At 33.7% G+C, this 386-nt stretch overlaps 1 protein-coding gene across 1 annotated transcript in view; it reads right to left on the bottom strand.

Annotated features, from left to right (window-relative positions):
- The window catches only part of Ralgapb (Ral GTPase activating protein, beta subunit (non-catalytic)), a 67,832-nt gene that overhangs the window by 8,556 nt on the left and 58,890 nt on the right, over positions 1 to 386 (bottom strand). Inside the window, exon 22 of the mRNA XM_013010706.1 lies at positions 243 to 379. Within this exon, the coding sequence (XP_012866160.1) occupies positions 243 to 379 (137 nt within the window). The remainder of the gene's footprint in view (positions 1 to 242; positions 380 to 386) is intronic.

The following is a 386-nucleotide window of genomic DNA, read 5'->3' as shown; positions in this document are numbered from 1 at the left end:
AATAAAAAAAAGGAATAGTGATACCAGAATGTCAAAATCAAGGAAAGTAACAAAGGCTTCCTTAGAATGAACTATTAGTTGCAGATTAGAGAAAAGAAAATAGCAAGAATTTTACTTAAGAAGTCTCGAGTTAGTAATGAATCAGTACTTTGCTATAATTACTCTGGGTAAAGCTTTTCAGATGATTCTATAATTATTTCAATTCACTACAAAGTTTTGGAAAGCTCAACAAAGTAACTTACCCTCTGTGAGGAATTAAGATTGTCTGTGTGATTGGGGAATAGCTCAAGTGTCAGAGATGGCTGTTTCAGAATTCCTGGCATAAGATCCATATTTGAATCACTATCTTGGTCTGAGATGTTGCTTTCCAATGAATCAGCTATGGA

Source organism: Dipodomys ordii, unplaced genomic scaffold (genome assembly GCF_000151885.1).
Source record: "Dipodomys ordii isolate 6190 unplaced genomic scaffold, Dord_2.0 Scaffold13, whole genome shotgun sequence".
Taxonomy (NCBI): domain Eukaryota; kingdom Metazoa; phylum Chordata; class Mammalia; order Rodentia; family Heteromyidae; genus Dipodomys; species Dipodomys ordii.
The sequence above is the reverse complement of the archived record's forward strand: the minus strand, read 5'-3'. Positions and strand labels throughout refer to the sequence as shown.